Source organism: Panthera pardus, unplaced genomic scaffold (genome assembly GCF_024362965.1).
Source record: "Panthera pardus isolate Hobbes unplaced genomic scaffold, ASM2436296v1 HiC_scaffold_1, whole genome shotgun sequence".
Lineage (NCBI taxonomy): Eukaryota > Metazoa > Chordata > Mammalia > Carnivora > Felidae > Panthera > Panthera pardus.
In genome coordinates, this window is record NW_026526654.1 from 9,758,897 (window position 1) to 9,781,207 (window position 22,311).

A 22,311-nucleotide genomic window follows, 5' to 3' on the forward strand; every position below is an offset into this window, starting at 1 on the left:
GTCATTTGTGTTGGCTTAATCCTTCTCTCTCGACCATTTTCTATTTCAGCGGAGTAGCTGTTTGGATCTAAACATGGGTAGTCTTGAATCTCATCTACCTCAATGTTTTAAAATCCTATATGGAGGCCTGCTTGGGATTCTTTCTCTCCCTCTCTCTCTCTCCCTCTGCCCCTCCCCTGCTTACTCTCTCTGTCTCTCTTGAAATAAATAAATAAACTAAAAAAAAAAAACCTATATGGTATCATGAAATTCAGTAGTAATACTTGGACCTATCACATTTCCAAACACAACCTTTCCTGCTGTCCTTACAGGGATCACAGTGCCTGTTTCAGGCTGGACACTGGGGACCACGCCCCGTCCCGCCCTGCCCCGCCCCGCGCCATCCCTCCCCTGGCGAGCAGCCAGTACCTGGACTTTCTCTGTGGCGCTGGGCCACAGCTGCCTGCACAGGACTTTCTTGAGAACGTCGGGAAGGAGGCTGACAGTGATGAGCAGGATGATGACCAGCCAGGCAGGGCCGCTGGACAACATCTGGATGAACACAAAGTACATCCTTTGATAACTGAGGAAGGGCCTGCAGCGCCAAGGACACGAGAAAAAGGACAGATTGGCAGGTCAGAGGTCATCGGGAGGACGCCGAAACCGCAGCCTGTTTGCTCTGCTGGCACGAAGAGCCCACCTGTTCAGGGAGCTCTTACTGTTGTCACCGATACTCATCAGCCCAGACCCCTGGCCTGTGTGCTGACTACTCACAAGCAGTGGCTGCAGGGCCCTAAGGAACGGGGGAGGAGGGAGGGATTCTAGGGAGTCATCCCACAGCCAGAGGAGAGCCTTGCAGTGGTCAGGACTGGAAAAAAGATTTTAAAAAATTAAAATAGGTGGTTTTTCTGTTTTGCTTTGTTTTTGTATCTTAGAATCATAACCTGAGCAAAGGCTATTAATACGCAGAAGGTGGGGCACCTGGGTGGCTTGGTCAGTTGAGCATCTGACTTCGGCTCAGGTCACGATCTCGCGGTTAGTGAGTTCGAGCCCCATGTCGGGCTCTGTGCTGACAGCTCGGAGCCTGGAGCCTGTTTGGATTCTGTGTCTCCCTCTTTCTCTGCCCCTTCCCTATTCATGCTCTGTCTCTCTCTCAAAAATAAATAAACATTAAAAAAAAAATCTTTAACCATGCAGAAGGCAAGTGTGGGTTCTCGTCAGCAGAGCCAGCTAAGTACCTAAGGCTCATCCTGTGAACAAATTGGCATCTTTTCTACAAAAACAGCATGAAATGGCCTCGTTCCCAGGCAAATCCAGAGTTCAGAGAAAACATCTACATTGGGCTCCACGAGAGAAGCCAGAAGGAACCCACAGTTAACGTTCTGGCAGTGACCCTTAGTTTCACCATTCTTACGCCCACTGCCTGTGAGCGGGGCAGACATACTCTCAGGGTCAAACGTGGACCAGCACAGACCGTGAGCTGGGGGCAGGCGGGCTGGAAACCACCAGAAGCCCATCTAGCTCAGCACTTGCGGGTCCCCAAGAACATGCAATGCACAGATCTGGCCACTAGAGGCCAGCAACGCTCCCAGAGGCGGGGACAAGAGGGGGCATTGTCCCCCAGGGGCCGCCTGCATCATCCAGAGCTGTGTTCAAAGCCAACATGCGGAGGGGAGAGGATGGCCCGTTGAAGGCACTCCCAGGTCATGGCCCTCTGTACCTCCCTGTCCCACGCATGTTCAGGAAATGTTCCTGCTTACAGGGAGGTGGGGGGCACACAGGAGAGTTATAGAAAATACAGCATGTGCTGTGACGGGATCAGGGACAGAGGCTTAGGTGACCATGTGGGACTGCCCCGCCTGTGTGCTGGTTCAAGGGAAGCATCAAGGAGGACGATGACCCACAGGGTTTTGAAGGATCAGTAGGAGCTCACCCAGTAGGCTAGTTGGAAAGGACATTCTGGGCAGAAGGGACAGCATGACACAGGCGTGCCCCTGAAAGCACCAGAGCAGATGCCCGCCCCATCAGGACGCACCACGCCAGCATCACAACTTGCCGGCTTCCCTGCAGGTTGACTGTCCTGCTCATGTTTAATTCACAGGCTTGTTTTCAGCACGGCAGCCACAGCGGTCTTCCTGTAAGAGCATGGGGCCCCAGGCCAGCCCCGCCGGCTCACCCGCGACACTGGCCGTCACTGCTGGCATGGGGGATGCCGAACGAGCCAGGCCTGTCAGCCTGGGCCCCGTTCCAGGAAGCACTGAACATGTGGGACCCGTGATGAGGAGGGTGACCTCCTCCCAGGTTCCCGTTTCAGTAGTGACTTCTTCAGAGAAGACAGGCCAGGCCTGCCGTCTGGACCAGGTTCCCTGCCAAGCACCCGGTCTCGCTCATCCCAGCCGGATCGGGAAGCACTCCTTGCATCTCCCCACGGACAGCATGGGCCAGAGAAGGGGGGAGCACTCGGCCTCGCTCCCCCTGCTGTCCCCGGGCCCCAGTGCTGTGACTTGCCACAGGAACGTCGTGCAGAAAATGCATAAGAGCCCTGGAAGGGAGCATGCGCAGCATGGGGAACGTTTCACCCAGGTCGTACCAGATAATCCCTCCCCAGAGGAGGGAGAAGACAACGTAGAACAGCAGTGACCCCCAGATGACAAAGTGGTTTATCCAAGTCCAGTAGTGCGTATCTAGTGCCAGCTGGAAGAAAGAAAGAGGTCGTCAGTCAGGCTGGTACCCGGGCATGCCGGAAGGAGCCGTGACAGCTGGGAACGCGGGCTGGTAAATAATGAGGAAAACACACAAACTGCCACCAACTTCATTTTAGCCAAAACGCCCACATAAAACCGCTTAGGATAAAGAGAACCTTAGGCTTCGAGAGAGAAAGAAGGTAACCATGGCCCACATCCCGGGAGGCTGCCCCTGTGTGTTTCTCAAACGGGGAGGCCCCAGCGGCACAGTCACCGTGGTGGTTGTCACTACTAAGGAGCTTGCTGGTGGGCTTTGTGCCACGTGAAGACTCGGGCAGATGGTGGGAGGACACACAGAATGGTACCGCGTACAGAATCTGGCTTGACCAGGCGCGCTTGGGGGCTCTGTTGGTTAGGTGTCCGACTCTTGATTTCGGCTCAGGTCATGATCTTACGGTTTGTGGGATTGAGCCCCATGATAGGCTCTGTGCTGACAGCGCTGAGCCTGCTTGGGATTCTCTCTCCCTCTCGTCTCTCTCTCTCTGCCCCTCCCCCACTCATGAGCACACACACGCACTCGTTCCCTCTCTGTCCAAATAAACTAAAAAGAAAAAAAAGAAAAAAGAATCTGGCTTGACTTTAAAAAGACTGAGTTTTCTACAACTTTTTAAACTACAACTTTTTTTCTACACTTTTTAAAAAGTGTTTATTTATTTTTGAGACACAGTGCAAGTAGGGGAGGAGCAGAGAGACAGAGAGAGAAAGAGAGAGAATCCCAAACAGGTTCCACACTGCCAGCGCAGAGCCCAACGCAGGGCTCGATCCCACAAACTGTGAGATTGTGACCTGAGCTGAAGTTGGATGCTCAACTGACTGAGCCGCCCAGGCACCTCCAACACATTAATTTGTTTTAAAGTAGATTTTAATTATATCGGGGAGGGGGAGAGCTGCTTGTCATTGGAAAGAATTCTGATCTGATTCCTTTTGGAAAGAAAAGGTTCATTCCCTCATTTACCTCCGGTGTGGAAGCTTGTGTGTTGGGTGGCCCTGTGTGCTGTTGTGCACTTGACTTATTTAAATGACCGACGATCACCCCTGGGTGGCCCAGGAGCTTGCCTGAGCTGCGTGCATGGGGCTCCCACCCTGGCCACAGGTTACGACAGGTGGGGTGGCATATTCTAGCAGGGTCCACTGTAGCTGGAGAAGGCTCACCTTTAGTGTGACCGTAAATACCATCACAGTGAACACCAGTGTCCCGAAGGTCCAGTTTCCAAATATCTGTGGGGAAAACAGTCCAAACGGTGTCTAGTCAGTACACACGATTCCCCTTTCACACTCAAAACCAGAGTGTTAGATGACACATTTCACCGCTCTTGCGTGCCAACACTCCAGACCCCAAAGCTACAGGGACTTTGTTACTCTGAGGGCGAGAAAGTGGCAGTACACGGCACCCCGGGCACCCCAACCCTGGGGCCAGGCCAGCGGTTTGGGGCTCAGAGCCCTTCCTGCATGGGCCCCCCGCCATCAGCCCCTCGCTGCTCCACGAACACTAAGAGTGAGAAGACACCAGAGCTGGGAGGGGGGTGTGCACAGCGCTTCTGTCCCGGGTTCATGGGGAAGACATGCTCCCCGGCTGCCAGCTCTGGCCTTGCGCACGCTCAGGAAGAACTCAGGAGACCTGCCTGTTCTCTCTCAAACTCGACTCAAACACCTGCCTGCTTTGGAAGAAAAACCACCACAAGAACAGCTTGCGGGTGAGGTAACCACGTCACATACAGTGACACTGTACAGACGGGGTTGCCCCTGGAAAGTCACAGGGAAGGGACAAGTGCAGGCAGACAGGACAGAGCTGCACAGAGGCCCCTGGCAGCCAGCGTGGTGGGCCCGGCTTCCCGCCCCCACGACACGCAACTGAGCCACCTGTGGCGAAGCACAGGGTCAGATCACGGAAACGACACATTTCTCAGCTACAGACACAGACACAGAAAACGAACTGCGACTGCCAAGCCCCCTTTTAGGGAAAAGTCAGCCCAGGGCGGGTTTCCTTGTGCAGGACTGATGCTCTCATTGCCAGAGAACTGACCCCCTCCTGGGCCCTGTGAACTGTGCATCTCAGAAAACGCTCCTAGCCCGTCTTTCAGAGGAAACAGCTTTGTTTCACGAAGAATTAAAATGCTGGATGACAACCGGCCTTCTGTCCCAGTTTGTCTTCAGCCAAAGACACGGCCCCCACGCGATTCAGTGGGGTGAACATGCAGGCTGGCCTTGCGCTACGTTTAGTGAGGTGGGAAGCTACTGGCAGGACTTGAGGACAAGCAGAGCGTCAGGACTCTGTGCAGGAAACAGGCCGCCCGCAGACGCCACCAGTCCCTCACCAGGATGCAAGCAGAACTGACGCAGGGCTCCTGCCTGGAGGCCGTTGTGCCCCAGGGGACACCTGCACTGTCCTTAGACTGTGTCGGCTGCCACAGGGGGTGGGGGTGGGGGTGCAGGGCCACCAGTGGCTGGCGGGTCCGGACAGGGGTCTGTTAACTGCACAGGGCTCCCCGGCCCCAAAAGGCAATAGCGCCCAGACGAGAAACTCTGATCGGAGCGTGGCCTCGTCAAGGCTTAACTTCTGGGGGGGCAGCAAACGTTTTAAACTCTGAGACGGGTCACAGCGTGGCAGCTGTCTACGTGGCCGGTCGGCAGGGTGTTTGGTTTTCACTAGAAGCTAACAGAAGGGGTGGCCTGTGGCGGGGCTGGGGAAGCCAGGGCCCGGAGCTGTGCGTGGGCCCACCCGCGGGACCTGGCAGGAAGGCCGCCTCCGCTTCCTGACACTGGGCCCCACGCCTGCAGCCCTGCTTGGCAGGAAACACGGCAATCTCTGTGTAAAGCATTGGCCAACAGCCAGACGTGCGAGTGTGAGCATGCACCACAGGGGGACGGGGTCCCACTGCCTCCTCAGAGTCGGTAGATCCCTACGTCTGCTAACGATGGCCGACCGGGGCTATGAGTCACGGCCCCCAGTGCCTCGTGGCCCCGTGGGCCTCAGCTGTAATTTTTACAGGCAAATGATAGCAAAACACAACATGTTGACTCCTGAACAGGAGTTTGGCTGAGGGCCCTGGCAATGAGGACACACCTGCTCTACCTTCACCGTGTCCTCAGCAGGCAGCTTGGGACTCACTGGTACAGTCATGGTGACAGCTCGGTGAACACCCTCCTCACTACAGATGGGAGTCCGCGGGCTAACTGCTAATAGTGCATTTATTGCTGAAGTTCTCTGTCCTCATTCTTAGGGACCGTGGGGGCCGGAGGTGGGAAGGCCCAGGGCAGGAGCCCCCAACACGAAAGTGTGTCCAGGGCGTTTGTCTCCTGAGTGCCCGATCTGTCCCCCACCCCCCGACAAGGACTTCCTAGTCCTGTTTGGACGACACTGAACGCCCAGGAGGGCACCTCCAAGCCTCCCGCGGCCCCAGACCCTCACGCGCCCTCTGTCCTCTGAGAAGCATCTTGGAGGAAAGCGTTCTGCTCAGAAAAGCCCTCAAACCAGGACCAACTTAATTTTTATGTGTAAAAATACCCACAACAAACATAACTGTGTTTTCTCAAGATCACGGTCATGAAAACACCGTCCACATGCCCCCACACACGGACTCCCTGCCTCTAGCCCGTGTGCAATGTTCACTGACTTGTGTTACAAAGCACTCCAGTCGCGAGGCTCATCTGAGAACAGCCTGCTTGCTGCTCGACAGGAGTAAGTTAATTAGGGTTCAATGTTCTCGTCGGTGGGACCAGAAGGAGAAATGATTTCGGTTCACGTATCGGTGTAGAAAATGCTCCGCAAGTGAATTTTTTAAAAAAAAGTTATTGATGACTGTTTCCTCAATACTACACATGATTTATAAATGTTCCCACGGAACGGTGTACATCTTACAAAAGGGTCCTCACCTACCAACAGCCAACGGAAAGGGGCTTCTGAGAGGTAACACCATGAGATGCATTCCAACCATGGAGGGTGTGTGGCCAGAGATGCGCATTACCATCACCAAACCTCTGCTGCCCAAGGACCAAGGGCATCATCAGTCACCAGAGATGGCCCCTCGATGCACGTGGGTTGTTCAGGTTTATGTGAATTACCATAGAACCAGGCTATCTATGATACCTCTTCAGTCTTGTGGGTGATCTAACCCTCTTACCTCCAAAGCAAACAAGAATTTAAGAAAACCGTCTCAAACCAGAAAAGCTCCATCTGGAGATAAAGAGGCACAAGGGGGTCCAGAACTGGAACAGCAGACGCTTAACCTCGGCCTTGTGCTTATGTGGAGTGGCCTTGGCCATTCCAGCCCCCTGGGGACCCCGTCCTCCTAGTGATGCAGGATGGAGATGTGTACCCCGGGCCCCTTGCAGAGAGGCCCCACTCATGACCGAGGACGCCGTGATTATACCATCGCGCTCCCACAGCTCTGGTCTTGGCTCCCCACCATCTACACAGAGCTACTGAATGGCAAAAGTTCACCTCTCCAATGTGTAACTGCGGACAAACACCTCATGTTACAGACCTTGTCTGGCACTATTGGCCCTGTGGGCTGGTTCATAGTTTCCCCAGGCTTCTGAGCGGCTTTTCGTAGGACGAGACTTCCATTACGTGGTTGAACCTTTGTCCCAACGGGCCAGCAAGCGCGGCCGAGGGCGGGCCCGGGAAGCTCTGAGCCAGTGAGAGGCAAGGCACCTGCTGTGCTGATCCGGGATGGAGTGGTGGGGACAACCATGCTTTCTGTTTTCATCTCTCTTTCTGTCCTTGTTTCAAGTCGAACGAGCAGCACTGTGCGCTAACGGATGGCTGAGCAGAGGTGTGCCCGTGGTAGTGGGGGACATAAAGGCACTGTGGGAAAGCCCCGGCCTGGGAGTCAGCTTCCAGGCTCCGGGGGGTTCAAGGCCCCTGAGGACACAGGAACCACGCAACTGACCACGGCGGCACGAGCAGCCGCCACGGAACTGACCACAGTGGCACTAGCAGCCACCATGGAACTGACCCACGGAAATGACCACGGCGGCACAAGCAGCTGCCACGGAACTGACCACGGCGGCATGAGCAGCCGCCATGGAACTGACCCACGGTGGCATGAGCAGCTGCCATGGAAATGACCCACAGAACACACCCATGGAGGCACGAGCAGCTGTCACGGAACTGACCACAGCAGCACGAGCAACCGCCATAGAATTGACCCGCGGCTGCATGAGCAGCTGCTGTAGGGAGGTTTGGTTGGAAGCACATCAGGGCTCAGGGATTTGAGCATGAGGAGGGGACACTGCCCAGGCCTCACCAGGGACCTGCAGCTCAAGGCCATGCCCATTAACCAACAGGTACCAGGCTGCACACGTCTTTTTGTGTGTGTCCATTGCCCACTGAAATCTCTCCGACCGTGCTGCCTAGGAGGCACCTATCGCTCTAAGCCCCATCGAGACGAGGGCAGCTGGGCATAGCACGAACAAAGTAACGCCTAAGTCTTGCGCAAACACCCTGGTTTGAGTGCTCGTGTGTGTGTGTGTTCCTGTGTCTGATCTCTAGCCCCCTCCATGTTAACGCCAAGCAAACATAGTGGCACTGGGTGAGGGGCCTTCTCGTGGTACCCACAGGCTGCCTCAGTCCTGGCATCTCTGAGTTCTTCCTAAGATACGTGCAACACACTTCCTTAGGGCCCAGCCTGCGAGGAAGCATTGTAGAGATGCCAGGGAATGAGGACAGCTCCGTAACTACGCTGTGGCCCAGTGATGTCCAACAGTTATTCGCATCAACTGAGACAACAAATTCTAGAAAAGCATAACGTTTCAGAAGAGCGAAATCAGACATTTAAAAATCTCTCAAGATTGATTTAGTAAAAACTTGATCTGAGCTACAATGAGAGGTAAGGAGAAGGAAAAAACAGATCAGTCACCAGGGAGGGGACAAGTGGGCACAGTGGGCAGGGGAGGGTGCACTCCTGAAGGAACGAACCAGAAACAAAGTGGGGAGGAGGCCCAGGTACTCAGCTGAGGAGGGTCTGCCCCGGACACCACCACTGGGGCCAGTGCGGCCACCAGACCTGGGAGGTGCTACAGTGGGGATGGCCCTGAGGGCATCCACGCGCCCCGGTGCGCCCCCCATGCGTCCCTGAGGCCCGGGTCTGCCACACTTACAGCCATGTCCCCACCGCGCCTCCCGGGCCTGGGACGGTGCCTCACACGCGAAGTTTGGACATATAAAATCAACTTAAAGAGTGTCACTGAGTCGGCCGGCAGCCGTGACACGGACCCCCATCCCCCACCGACCCGGGAGGAAACACCACGTACAAAGGACCAAATGCAGACACACCGGCCTGACGCGGCTCCAGCCCCGAACTGGAAGCCAGCAGCAGCTAACACCATTTCTACCGACAAAGCACACAGAAGAAGTCACATTTCAAAATATTTCGAGAAATATTTTATTTTTAGCGCACTCCAAAACATACAGACAAACCCACAGTTTCTTACCATGTGTGTGTTGGTGGTCATTATCTGAGAGTGGGGAGGGAAGCGAGTGGCAGAAAGAAAAAAAGCAAAGATACCAATAAAACAACCCCCAGAGATGATGCGAACACCCAGAGCCGAGCGGCCACTAGAAAACGCTAACTCCTCACCGCGAGGGGAACAGGTCCTTAGGTGCGCATGTGGGAAAACACAGTACACTGTGTCAACTACAAAATTAATCCCCAAAGGAAATAAGAGGTGCCGGCACGACTGGATTAGCGCTGGATTCGCAGCTAATGGGACGTGCAGATTACACTGGGTCTGATCTCGGAGGGGGCTTCCCACAGGGGCAGCGCTCCGCAGAGCCCAGCATGGCCTGACGTGCCACGACCCTGGAGCGACTTGGTGGAGGGGTGCCCGAATGCCAGGAACCCCACCGCTACACTGACCCGTGCCCGCCTGAGTCCCCAGCAGCCAGCAAGATGCGGCTCTGCACTCACCTGCCCGTTGCTGGTCACTGTTGTGTTTTCAAACATGAAGTAAGCACCAAAGAAAAACACCAGGGCATCAAACACTCCCAGGAACGTCCAATAAATGAACACGCGCCAGCGAAGAAGTGCATTCTTGGCGATATCTCTGTGTGAGCAAACAGAGGAGAATGCGTTTCAGGAGAACCAGACTCACATAATGACTGGGCCACCCCAGGCTCTGTAGGGACCATCTGTCCAGAAGGCCCCCCTGTGTCACCGGACTGTCCCAGGCTGCACAGCCGGCGGGCTCAGCCAAGCTATGAAACTGGGTTATGGGGTAGCGGGCCCAGCGCCAGGGTCCGGGTCTGGCTGTGGTCGCCCCGCCTGAGCAGGTCTTTCCCCATCTGCCTGACACCCTGTGCAGCTACAGAAGGGCTGCATACACGCTGTGACCTCCCAGAGCCTTCTGGGTGAGTCCGGGGGGTGGGGGTGGGGGGGCCTGTCCTCCCAGCTGGGTGGGGGGGGGGTGGCCTCCCCTCCCAGGGGCTGCCACAAATGTGCCAGTCACATGCTTCATGAGCGCCAGCTGCCTGCTGCCAGTCCCTGGTCCCCTTGCCCCATACCACGCCTGGTTCCAGAAAGGGCTTGGGGCAGCTACAGTCTGAGCCTGCTGCACCAGAAACAGCGTCAAGTCTCAGTGAACGGAGCAAACACACTGAGGTGGTGTGGGACCACCCGGACAGTGTCCCCATGTGACCTGATACGAACGACGGACATTTGGTTTCCTCTCTCCAGGTAGATGCTGACGTGTCTAAGAGCAGAGTAATGCTCACACTGTGCTCGTGAAAGGGAGGGACCCAGGACACGAGGCCCATGCACGTTCCCACGTCACACGGGCTGCGGGTGTCAACTCTGCAGCACATTTCTTGGTGCGACTCTCACACCTGTTACGTCCTAAGAGACCGGCAGCAGGGTCCCCCGGACACCTAACTCAACATCTTCTGTTCCCTCAATGTCCTCCTCTACCACAACATGTGTACGGTGAGCTCCACACTCGCTTTTGTATCGGCCACAGTCATGGTCATGATCTGGGGCTCTGATGCTTCAAGATCCCGTACCACGGCTGACACTCTGATAAAGGCTGAGAGGCTGGCAGGCAGGCCGTCTTGCACGGAGTGGACACAGGAATCACACGTGTGTGCGTGCTCACACATGTGCTCACGCACACAAATGCACACCAGGATCACTGGGGCAGCCGGCAAGATGCTGGATGGTGCCAGTGCCCAGTGGCCTCTGTGACACGTCAGACTTTAACTGCCAGGGAAACCGGACAAAGGCTCACAGAACCTGAGTGCTCTTAAAACTACACATGGATCTAAAATGATCTCATAGAAGAAGTTTAATTTAAAAACCCACAAGAACACTGACACTGAGTCTGCCAACAATGTTGGAGTACAGCTCCAACAAAGAAGAAAAACATCTTTTCCTTACTATTAAAAAATAGTTTTTAAGCAAAAAAGAGCACTGTGAGATCAAATCTGTTAACTTTTCTTTTTATCTCGCTGAACAGAACATACCTGGATTTTTAAAAAATTTTTTCTAATGTTTGCTTATCTTTGAGAGACACAGAGTATGAGCAGGGGAGGGGAAGAGAGAGAGAGAGACACAGAATCCGAAGCAGGCTCCAGGATCTGAACTGTCAGCACAGAGCCCGACGTGGGACTCGAACTCACCGACTGTGAGATCATGTCCTGAGCCGAAGTCAGATGCTCAACCGATTGAGCCACCCAGGTGCCCCCATTTTTTTAGTTTCTTCTTTTTTTTTAATTTTTAAAAATGTTTTTATTTATTTTTGAGACAGAGAGAGACAGAGCATCAGCAGGGGAGGGGCAGAGAAAGAGGGAGACACAGAATCCAAAGCAGGCTCTAGGCTCTGAGCTGTCAGCACAGAGCCCGATGCGGGGCTTGAACCCATGAACTGTGAGATCATGACATGAGCCAAAGTCAGACACTTAACTAACTGAGCCACCTACACACCCCAGAACATACATGGCTTTTTAAAGGATAATTTAGGCTATAAACGCACTGGGGTCACGAGGGGAAAGAAGTCATCCCGGCTCCTTCCGGAACTGCTGAGAAACAGGTGAGGTACAAACTGACTTACTATGCACGTTTCAAATGCACCACGAACCCTCTACCTAAATCGGAAGCACGTCCACTTCAGGTACGTCGCTTTCTCCTGCCAGGGCTCCCAGTGCAGCGAGTGTAGCTGCTGAGGCTGGCACTGCTGGTGGCTAAGTGCTATGTGGCACCTGTCCCGGGGGCTCGTACCTGTACAGGGAAGGGTCCCTCCTGAGCGTGTCTATGCTGACGTGCTGCTCCATCAGGCTGTACAGGAGAATCGGGAGGGACGTAAAGCTGATGTTGTACAGGGTCAGGTAGGCAGTGTCATACAACGTCTGCGGGAAGGACAAAGTCACACTGAGAACAACACCCTGGGCCTCTCGACAAACTTTTCTGACGGTTTTTCAATTTGCAAACACCCAGAGACACGAGCATTCTAGAACGCACACAGAGCCATGCTTCTGCAGCTACAGACAGCCGGATGCTTGCCAACCATTCCTGATGTCAACTGTCGTGTTAAAACCACGGGTGACCCAGGCCTAACCGGGACCCACCCCACTCAGCCACCGCAAGGTGTTGCTTAAAAGTTGGCAATTTTGGTGGCCATCTTTAAGCTTCAATCCTCCCCATCCCAGTCCCTCCGCTGGAAACAAGTGATGGAAAGGGGGTAGCCAAGGGGCCGCTGCTCTCCTTGGCCAGGCGAGACGGCCTCCAGCCGGCACACCTGAGTGTGCAGATGTCGATGGTGGGGCACCTGGGAGAGGGTCTCAGATGCCGACTGTGTCCTCTCAGGGCAGAAAGTTAGGGCTTTTGTGGACGGTGAGCATGGGTGGGGCACATCGCTGGCAGGCCGGCACAGCCACTGGGCCACCACGGCTCCTGAACCCGCCACAGGGTGCTGCACTGCTGACCAGCTCCCCCTGAGGCCTGCTCACCCCTGTGGCCTGCTCACCCCCTGTGGCCTGCTCCCCCTGTAGCCCGTTCCTCCCCTGTGGCCTGCTCCCCCGCTACAGTCTGCTCACCCCTGCAGCCACCCCCACGGGGAGGGAGGTACAGCCCATCTGACCTCAGGCAGTTGGACTCACCTGTTGTGAAAACCCACAGAAGAACTGGTATAAAAACTGAGGGAAAATGAAGCAGACGTTCTGAAAGGGAAGCCACATCCCGGTTAGTTCAGTGGCAGCCATGAGAGGCTCTCCCTCCTAAGCCATCCACGTACTGAACCTTCCCTGCAGGCAGTGACCCAGGGTGCCCTGTACTCTCACAAGACGGGTGAGGGCTTCTGAAGCCTACTCTTATTTTCAGGGCACAAAGCACATGTTCTGGTCCCTCTGTTAACAGAAACGTGAAGGGAAACTGGTTGCAGAGGAAGGAGAAAGCAACGTGGGCGTGAGTATGACCAGGGCCGAGTCCAAGCACAAGACGAGGACTCGTGCAAGGACGTCCTCCTCACGGCCACGTACAAGCGCACGTTACCGGTTCCACGCTCGATCTGTGCGCACGGGCGAGTGCCGCTTCCTCCTTAGAAGCAGGGTCAGCGTCAGACCCTGTCAGACCGTCCCCGTGGTCCCTGTAGCACCTGACAGCCACACACTGCCCCGTGTGGGTGACCCGGCACGGGAGCCCTTCCTACCTTGTAGAAGAAGTATTGCACGAGCTCAGATATCCTGATGTAATATAAATGCCCGTGAACAAGCAGCATCTTCTTCAAGTGCTTAAACTTCGGAATGGCGTAGTCACTGTTCCTTGCGGCCTGGCGGCCTTCCTTCCCAATGACACCTGCCAGAGAAAATGCTGTCTCAGCACCACGATGGAAAACAGTGTGGAGCGAAACAAGGCGCAAGCGAACACGGGCCAGGAGATGCCCCGCACCACACGGCACCCTGTCCCTGAGCCCTGGTCCCACCTCCGGCCCCTCCCGCCTCACCGGCCAGGCATACGGGGCTGGGGCACATGGGCAGCTCACCTATGCCCACGTGGGCCTCCAGGATCATGCTGACGTCATTGGCACCGTCTCCGATGGCTAAAGTGATAGGGTGCTCTTTTGAAAGTTTGATTAATTTAACAATCTGGAAAAAAAACAGAGGCAGAATTTATCTTCTCTGTTTTCTGTGTGGGTCATTCACTAACTAGACAGAAATAATGCAGATGTAAAGTTATGTAAGGAGAAGGAAGCGACGATCTGGCTCGAGTGCACAGAGCAGTTCAATCTGTTTTCTCCACAGGGGATGAAATCCCTTTCGTGTTGGGCAGAACTAAGTAAAGACAAGGCAGCTGAAGTGGGGTTACGAGGAAATAACGTGGGAAAGGCTGAAGACGGAAACAGGAAGTAAATCCAGTAGTTCCTGGTTCCTGCTACACGTGCAGCTTTAAACATATGGGATGCGATAAACTTGTAGGAAAAACCTAAAGGTTACATCCTGTTGGATGATATAGCCGTTCCAAGCTATCTGGTATCCAGCATCGATTTCTCACAGATAGGCTGCTTCTGATGCTATTTTCATTGTCAAAGTTGTCGTGTGTGCAAATCCAATCTGGCAATTCGATGCAATTAATAATTTTAAGTGCGTAGGCCATTTTTCTGTAATCTTTCTCTCCATTTACGTGTTTCAGAGCAGTGGTTCAAGTAGACCAAAAATGATAAGGAGTAACATGTGGAGCCTGTTCAGATTCTGTGTCTCCCTCTTTCTCTGCCCCTCCCCTGCTCACGCTCTCTCAAAAATAAATGAATGTTAAAAAATTTTGTTTAAATAATAATGTGGGGGAGGGAATACTTTCAGCTAAAATGTGATTTTGTTGTACAATAATACTATAGAGGCACTTGGGTGGCTCAGTTGGTTAAGCATCCGACTTCGGCTCAGGTCACAATCTCGTAGTTTATGGGTTTGAACCCCGGGTCGGGCTCTGTGCTGACAGCTCAGAGCCTGGAACCTGCTTCAGATTCTGTGTTTTCCTCTCTCCCTGCCCTCCCCTGCTTGTGTTCTTTCTGTCTCTCCCTCAAAAATAAGTAAACATTAAAAAAAGATACCCCACCCCCCATCACAAATCAGAGCTGGCTGGAACCAGCAGCTCCTGGCGCTGACCCCCACCCCAGCGGCTGTTGGGGCCGCACCTGGGCCTTCTGCAGGGGCGCCATGCGACAGCAGAGCACGGCACTGCAGTTCCGGCAGATCTCAAGGAAGAGCTCCCGGTAGTTCCCACAGCTCCCGTCCTCCCTGGGCTTCATGATCAGAGACAGCGCAGCTCCATCAATGATGAGACCGTGGTCCTGCATGTCCGCCGAGAGTCTGTTTAATCACACAAACCAGAGACGTGACTCAGTAGCTAGGTCCATAGATTCTACCAGACTACGTCAGTTTTCTGAATATTTACAGAGGTTATAAACTGATGATTGAAGGATCAAGAAAGTGGTAATCCGGTTTTACCAGCAGCCTCTAGAGTACCAGACATGAAGCCCTTGAGCACATTTTAAAGTTGGGTTTCAATTAAACATTCTCACGCCCCCTAGGCAGAGCAAACAACGAGTTCTCACTGTGGTTTCACATGCCTGTTCCAACACTTTTCCACAACAAACGGAGAGTGCACATCTCGTGGCCGGCACAGGCCAGTGTTTATCCCCAAAGCCGCACTACGGCGGCGGGGCCGTGGCCTCACAACTGACCTCTACGGGCGTCCCGTCTGGAGGACAGGGCTTGGGAGGAGCACAGTCAGAATGGGTCCTTTTGCTAGGTTTCCACGTTACGAGAACACCCCCATTCCCCCCAGAGGGGGACCCACAGACCAGGTGGAGGGAAACATCTTTGCTCTGCTTCTGAATCATTTAACATTTGCAGGTGACGAGAGCTTTACTACATTAATGACAACCTAACAGGACTCAGATGCCCTCTGACCGCAGATCATGGGTCTGACACCAGCAAGGACAGCGTGGGTTAAGATGTGAATAAAATGCTGAGCATCCTTGGAAAAAACAACTCTCAGGTATATCCTGTTTTCTCTTAGCAAACAAGCATGCATTATTAACATTTCTCTCTTCGCTCCGGCAGATGCCCTGAGGAATCCACAATACAGCCCCCGAGTGGCTTACAGGCAGATGAGAACCATCCCACCCCAGTGGTTTACAATCAGGCCCTTCTGCACCCTTGAGCAGAAGTTTGAAAGTGAACACACACACACTCACAGACACACACACACACACACAGACACACCCGTGGACACAGAGAGACACACTCAGCCATGGAAATACACATAGAGACATACTCTCAGACACACACGCTCACAGACACATTCACACAGACACTCACACACTCATACACACATGGACACGTACACAGACACACTCAGACATGGATACACAAAGACATACACACAGACGCGTACTCACAGACACACAGACACACCCGTGGACACAGAGAGACACACCCAGACATGGATACACACACACAGACGTACAGACACACACACATGGACACACACACAGACACACTCAGACATGGATACACACAGACACACACACAGATGTGCACTCACAGACACACACACACACACACACACACACCCCTCTTTTGCAGAAAGACACGTCACAGCTGCTATGAAGAACTAGCCTTGGCCTCATCCTGCTGTTCACGGTGACCACACGAACGTGCGATGATGCCCAGGGACAGACCCACGCGGTCCACAGGGGCACCGAAGCCGGGCCCTGCTAGTGGAGGGGACGGGGCACCGCCTACCCTGAGAAGTTGTCCCTGGTTAAGCTCCCACTGTGGCGCAGGACGGTCTTGCTCAGCTCAAACAGGACGTCGTGCAGACTCTGCTCCTCTATCTTCTTGGTGGTGAGCTCGAGCAGCTGTGTGTTCCTCCTGAACAGCTTGCAGGCGTAGCAGGTGGCGGCCGCCGTCTCCATCTTGTCCCCAGTGAGGACCCAGACTTTGATCCCCGCCTTCTGCAGAGCCTCGATGGTATCGGCGGCTTTCTCCTGGAGCCTGAGCAAAGACGAGACCCGCAATTGTGTGTGTGACAAAGGCAAATCGAAGCCGAGAGTTTCAGACTTGCGACCCGTGAAGCTATCTTTGTCGGCCCAAAACTAAGAAGCATCAGGCCGCTAGCTTGTCATCTTACCAGGAAGGGCCAGATAAGTGGATATCTTTTGCCAGGAGAGCACTTCCTAACTCCCAAGACAAACACCCATGGCGTATCAAGTTAAGTGTCTGTCGTGCACAATTCCCATCAGGTAAGCTGGCACTGTCTAGCTGGGACTTCCCGCTTACAGAGGGCTTAATCAATTACAAGAAGGACCATAACCACCAACAAAGTCTTGACCAGGAAAAACGGGGTCAGGAAAAGAGGTGGTCAGTAAGTGTCATGGTCTTTTCCTTTGGGGTGAACTTGGAATTCTGCCACTGGTCATGCTGAAGCCTCTAAGCGACGTGTGATACCGACAATGCCAGCAGGGGATCCTCCATGATTAACCCCCTTCTAAGCGAAAACCCAGAGCACACAGGGTTTACACGATGTGCACAAGGTTGCACGGCTCTGACCACATCGGTCAGGATCTTGCTGGGCCTGGAGGCCTGGTTTCAAAGCCACATCTGCCTTATCTGGGCCCCGCCATTCTTCCCAGATTTTAGAGTCTGGGCTTTCGACGGGCATATGAAGTAGTGTGCCGTGACCCTGTCCAGGACTGGATGAAAAGGGCAGACAGGATTCTAACTGAGTGACCCGATTACACCGGGGGTAAGCTTCCCTGCTAAGGCCTCTAGCCTATCCAACCTCAGCAGCCCAGAAACAAGAGAAAACATCTCTAATTTCTTTGGTTTTCAAAATAGTTGGTCAGGGTTTCTAGGGAAATGATTTGCAACTGAATATCATCACTTCAAAGCCACTGGCGCCCACCGGCCCCTGGGCATCTACTCTGTTTTCAAGGTCCCGACTCCCCAGAGTTACTCTGCTCCCTGGACCCTCATGAGGGTCTGCAGACGCGGCTCCCCCATCCAGACCCTCCTCTCCCTGTACCTCCGGTCCTGAGCACAAGCTACGTTTCCTGTGTTGGTGCCTGAGGCCCTGGTCTGGCCGGAGTCAGGGAAGGAGTTACAGACACAAAATCAAAGCCAAACACATCCCCCAACACCCTGTCAAGATTGGGAAGTCACTGAGTGCTCGTTAAAGACACTGGGAATTGTAGGTTTCCAGTGAGGACTTAAATTTGGGTCCATTTATACCTTAAAGACTTTGAAACTTTATGGGACGTAAACTTCCAAGAAATGCCCGCAAAGTTTCTGCTTCATCCTGTAAATGAGGTATTTTTTCTTTTCCTCTCCTGCCAGTCTCTCAAGTCACAACAGCAAGAGATGCCCACGTGTCCGTGCGCAAGGCCTGAGCTTACCTCAGCCTCATCACAGAGCAGTGGCGGCTGAGAAGCCCTTCCTTCCGAGTACGGGAAAGTACGTGGTTGGCAATCTCACCAGTTATTGGTAGTGGTTTCTGCAATATTCTACTCCATTGTTTTAAATTTCTTCAATCAGAAATGACAAATACACTGTGTTCGTTAAGATCTAAAATGTGTCACTTGAACTTGGAAAGGACTAGTGACAAATTAGGAAAAGAATTAGTTACTGATGGACTCTACAGAATAATTTAAAAATGATCCCCTCTCTTGACTATCCCTGACATCATGTGAAATGCCAACTCGTCCCTCAGGCCAAGTGTGACTTTCAGGGTCCTTATTCATGTAATTACAACGTGGTCCAGTCACGACCTCCCAGTGACACCACCCCAAGGCCTGCCTGTCCCAATGTGGACACATGTCCCCATGAGGATATCAGGTGCAGTGGCCCGTCCCCTGAGCGTCCATGGGCCCTGATGCCACAGCACACACAGCCACCTTCTCCTGAAACACAGCGTGTCCACTACCTGTCCTCAACAGCCGTGGCACCAAGCAGAATGAGGTCTTTCTCTATTTGCTCGTAGGCCTCCGCCAACTTCTTTTCACGATCCTGAAGGGCCACCTTCGCGGCCTGCAGCAGTGTGCAAACACCTTCATATTCTTCGGGGATCAGCCTTTTGTAGGCAACGCACAGAGTTCGAAGTCCCTCCTGTGGGATACAACGCAGCCTTTATTGCTGAAACGCTGTCTTCTAGTAGCTCTCCCAGTACCCCCTCCCTCTAATTAGAAGAACTATCAGCCAGCCCTCAAAGGGATCAGTCACTTACAGCTGAATTGCATCCCCGTTAAACACAGACAATCATCACAGGTTACAAAACTTCAATGTACGCAGGGGAAGGAGGCACACCCACACCCTGGGAAGAGAAGCCTTTCTTCTTTTATTTCGACAAATGCAGAGTTAAACTTTTTTCAGAACGTGATTTGCAATTTTATTTTATTGTAAATATCAAGTGATTTTTCTAAAGCAATAGTTTTTACACAGGGGAGTTTGTGACACAGACTTAGCACCCACTGAAGGAAAAAATGCTCAGTTATTTATCGAACCTCATGGGTCCACAGGACAGAGAAACAGAATCTGAGACAGTGGGTTTACTGTGATGGTAAGTCTGGGTGTCACCACACAGAACACATGCCAGCAGCCAGCGAGGCTCAGTCGGTGCCTGAAGGGCCACACCGATCCCATCAAGCATTGTTTCCTTCTCGTCCAGAGGAAGTGAACCTTCACGAAGGTCTGCCTGATGCTCTGAGGACGACTTCTGGTTGGTCTGTCTGCCTCCTTGTTCTTTCAGCCCCGACTTGCCTAATCCCAGGAAAAGAGCCAGAGTCCTTCTATAATTGGCCCAAATTCTGGCAGAATCCTGGTGTGTAAGATTTTTTAAAAGAGTTTCCAGAATATGAGCTCAAGTTGTCCGTCACCACCAGGAAATGCCTCAAGTCTCTAAGACCTTCAAACGTGGCTGAAGGACACACCCATGGAGTGGTCAGCCTCTATCATCCCCAGAATTCTTCAGTGAGTGTGAACTGTAGGCCGAAGATTCCAGGAATAAAACGTTCGTTTGTAAAAGTATACGGTGCTGGTGTCGTAGAGACAGAGTAGAATACCTCTCCGGAGGCCTCCAGCTAAGTACTGCTGACACCCCAGACACTACAAAACAACACAGATATACGAGCAAAGCCAGACAGATGCACTACGAGAAAATTAAAGAACCACGTCTTACAAACACAGATGCAAAAACCCTCCACAAAGTATCAGCAAGATGAATCCAAGAGCACACCCAGAGGCCTATGCCGCAGGACCAAGTGGGATTTACCCCCGGAGGCAAGGATTCAGCACAGGAGTGTCCATCCGGTGACACATATTCACATATCTCAGCAGAATGGAAGCAACCACCCTCACGGCCTCCAACTTTAGAACTAGAAGGTGGTGCCTGTGTGCCGTGGACACTGCTCGGCTCGCACAGGGACCAGGTGCCGACACACCAGAAAGGCACACTCAGTACTGTTCTATTTACATCACACTCCTAATGATGAAAGCCGCAGATGGCAGACAGACCGAGGTTGGCAGGGCCTGGAAGGGGCCTCGGAAGGGTAGCTGGGCCTGGAAGGGGCCGGGAAGGGGCGGCTGGCCCGGGAAGGGGCGGCTGGCCCTGGAAGGGGCTGGGAAGGGGCGACTGGGCCTGGAAGGGGCCGGGAAGGGGAGACTGGGCCTGGAAGGGGCCGGGAAGGGGCAGCTGGGCCTGGAAGGGGCTGGGGAGGGGCGACTGGGCCTGGAAGGGGGCCAGGAATGGGCGATTGGGCCTGGAAGGGGCCAGGAAGGGGCCGGGAAGGGGTGGCTGGGCCAGGAAGGGGCCGGGAAGGGGCAGCGGGGCCTGGAAGGGGCACTGGGCCTGAAAGGGGCTAGGAAGGGACTGGGAAGGAGCTGGGAAGGGGCGGCTGGGCCTGGAAGGGGTATCGAAAGGGCAGCTGGGCCTGGAAGGAGTGATGGGCCTGGAAGGGGCCGGGAAGGGGCCGGGAAGGGGCTGGGAAGGGGCGACTGGGCCTGGAAGGGGCCGCGAAGGGGCATCTGGGCCTGGTAGGGGCAGCTGGCCTGGGCAAGGGGCAGTGTGGCTCTGCACCCCTGCGCAGTGGGCCAGAAAGCTGCTCAAGTGACATAATGACCAACGGTTTGGACCAACGCCTGTCCCCGGGCTCCAATACCACACTCCAGTTCGGGAAGATGTGAAGAAATGGGGCGCTGGGGAGGGCACAGGGCACCCTCCACACTGTCTCCACGGCCCCCTGGGACTCCACATTATTTCAACGACACACCAGAAAGGCACACAAATGCCTTTCTGTGCATAGAGTCACAAATGCAGTGGCCCTATCGGTGCCTCCACTCAGGCCTGGACAGTAGGGGGGTTCCTGGGACAGTGACCATGGCAGCCCCTCGAGTCTGCAGAGGACCTGTGAGCATGTGAGGGGACCCCTAGTGCCAGGAACAAACGGTCAGGTCAAGGGGCAGAACAGTCCTAGAAGCCAGGCTGGAGACCCCAGTCCACAGGGCACCACTGGACAGGACAGTGGTGTGCTGGACCCACCTGATGCGTGCTAAAGCCGTCATCTGAACAGGGTGAGCCTCTTCCAGAACAAATCCGTGCCCGGTGGGAACACAGGGTGACCCCGCACCTAACAAAGCAGCGTCCTCAGGCCGGGTCCTATCAAAGGCCATCAGCACACGCAAAGGGGCAGAGAGCACTACCCACAACGAGGACATTAAGCACTCAACTGAGGTGAAGCAAAGCCGGCAGCAAGGTCAAAACTAGGAGAAGCCCGTCAGACAGCCACTATGACCGTGTAACGGACGGCAGCAAGTTACACAGACACCCATGGAACAAAGGCCTGACATCTGAGAAATCTCCGGGCAGGAATGGCGGCTGATGAAACCCTGCTTGAGATGTGAGTGGGCGCGAAGACGGGATGACAGAAACTACCCACGACGAGGGAGAAGACGGTTTAAAAACAAGAGAGCTGGGGAGCCCTGGAGCAGCCAGGACTCCAGAGTCCCAGCTGGAGTCCTGGGAAGGCAGTGGCAGAAGAAACACCCGAAGACACACTGGCTAGGAAATTCCCCAACCTGATTAAGAAACCCGTGAACCCACAGACCCAGTGCCTGGAGCAGCCTGAGCACAAAACAGGGTCACTGCGTCAGAGCAGGTTGGGACCGCCTGACTGACCACGCCATCAGAAGAGGAGATAGATACAGAGAACAGAAACGGGGACAGCGGCCTCCCGGAGCGACAGGGAAGACGCATCCGTCCCAAGACACAACACGGCTGTTTCCACAATGGCCCCAAATGGGGAGAAGCTGCCCGTGTGTGGAGAGGGAAGTTGGGAAGCCATGCCCGCCACGCTGCCAGGGACAGTGGCTGTGGGCGCAGACAGCACGGTCCTGACGCACCCAGGGGGAGAGTCCAGCACCATCTGAAGGCGGTCGTGAGATGCAGGTGGCCTGGCGCAACCTTAACGCCAGAGGCGAGGCTACGAGGGAAGGACCGTGACATCCACGCTGTGGGCACTGCTTCAGGGGAGGAGCCAGGGCCACGATGATTCCCACAAGGAACCGCTGTCTTGAGGTCGGAGGTTTCCGAGGCGCACTGAGCCGCTG

The 22,311-nt window shown here is 54.2% G+C and overlaps 1 protein-coding gene across 3 annotated transcripts in view; it reads right to left on the reverse strand.

Annotated features, from left to right (window-relative positions):
* ATP11A (ATPase phospholipid transporting 11A) overlaps window positions 1–22,311 on the reverse strand; it is a 124,484-nt gene that overhangs the window by 8,684 nt on the left and 93,489 nt on the right. For all 3 annotated transcript variants that reach the window (XM_053909346.1, XM_053909428.1, XM_053909379.1), the window contains exons 18-28: window positions 18,635–18,816; window positions 16,456–16,707; window positions 14,841–15,015; window positions 13,695–13,797; window positions 13,362–13,507; window positions 12,814–12,873; window positions 11,936–12,063; window positions 9,635–9,770; window positions 3,876–3,941; window positions 2,570–2,673; window positions 409–574 (exon numbers count right to left, since the gene is read on the reverse strand). In XM_053909346.1, the coding sequence (XP_053765321.1) occupies window positions 409–574; window positions 2,570–2,673; window positions 3,876–3,941; window positions 9,635–9,770; window positions 11,936–12,063; window positions 12,814–12,873; window positions 13,362–13,507; window positions 13,695–13,797; window positions 14,841–15,015; window positions 16,456–16,707; window positions 18,635–18,816 (1,518 nt within the window). The remainder of the gene's footprint in view (window positions 1–408; window positions 575–2,569; window positions 2,674–3,875; window positions 3,942–9,634; window positions 9,771–11,935; window positions 12,064–12,813; window positions 12,874–13,361; window positions 13,508–13,694; window positions 13,798–14,840; window positions 15,016–16,455; window positions 16,708–18,634; window positions 18,817–22,311) is intronic.